A 352-nucleotide genomic window follows, 5' to 3' on the forward strand; every position below is an offset into this window, starting at 1 on the left:
TGGCATCACTGCCCGCGGCTGGGCACGCGGGCAAGAGGACCTGCCCATGCAGGACCCGGTGCATCGGGAACTGACCCTCCTGGAGAAGGGGTTTGCTTTCTGTCTCCATCACCGGGCTGTGACCCACCAGGGCGGGGAACACTGCCAGCACCTTCCCACCCCACCCCGGCCATCGCCCCAGGGGCTGGGGATGAGCACTCACGTCACACAGTTGCTCCTCGGTCCTGCACCGCGGTGCTGGGCTCCTGTGGGATGGAGGAGGGAGGTGGATGTCAGCGTTCCTGGGGGAGTGGGATGGGGGGCCGGGTATCCCGTGGCTGCAGCAGTGACCCGTGGGCCGGCGGGGCGAGCA

At 68.8% G+C, this 352-nt stretch overlaps 1 protein-coding gene across 1 annotated transcript in view; it reads right to left on the bottom strand.

Moving 5' to 3' along the window:
• Positions 1 to 24: 24 nt before the first annotated feature.
• The window catches only part of RELL2 (RELT like 2), a 14,635-nt gene continuing 14,307 nt past the window's right edge, over positions 25 to 352 (bottom strand). Inside the window, exon 7 of the mRNA XM_009633869.2 lies at positions 25 to 245. Coding sequence (XP_009632164.2) covers positions 204 to 245 — 42 coding nt within the window. The 3' untranslated portion in view covers positions 25 to 203. The remainder of the gene's footprint in view (positions 246 to 352) is intronic.

The sequence above is a fragment of the Egretta garzetta genome, unplaced genomic scaffold (genome assembly GCF_000687185.1).
Source record: "Egretta garzetta isolate BGI_Z169 unplaced genomic scaffold, ASM68718v1 scaffold60, whole genome shotgun sequence".
NCBI classification, from domain to species: Eukaryota; Metazoa; Chordata; class Aves; order Pelecaniformes; family Ardeidae; genus Egretta; species Egretta garzetta.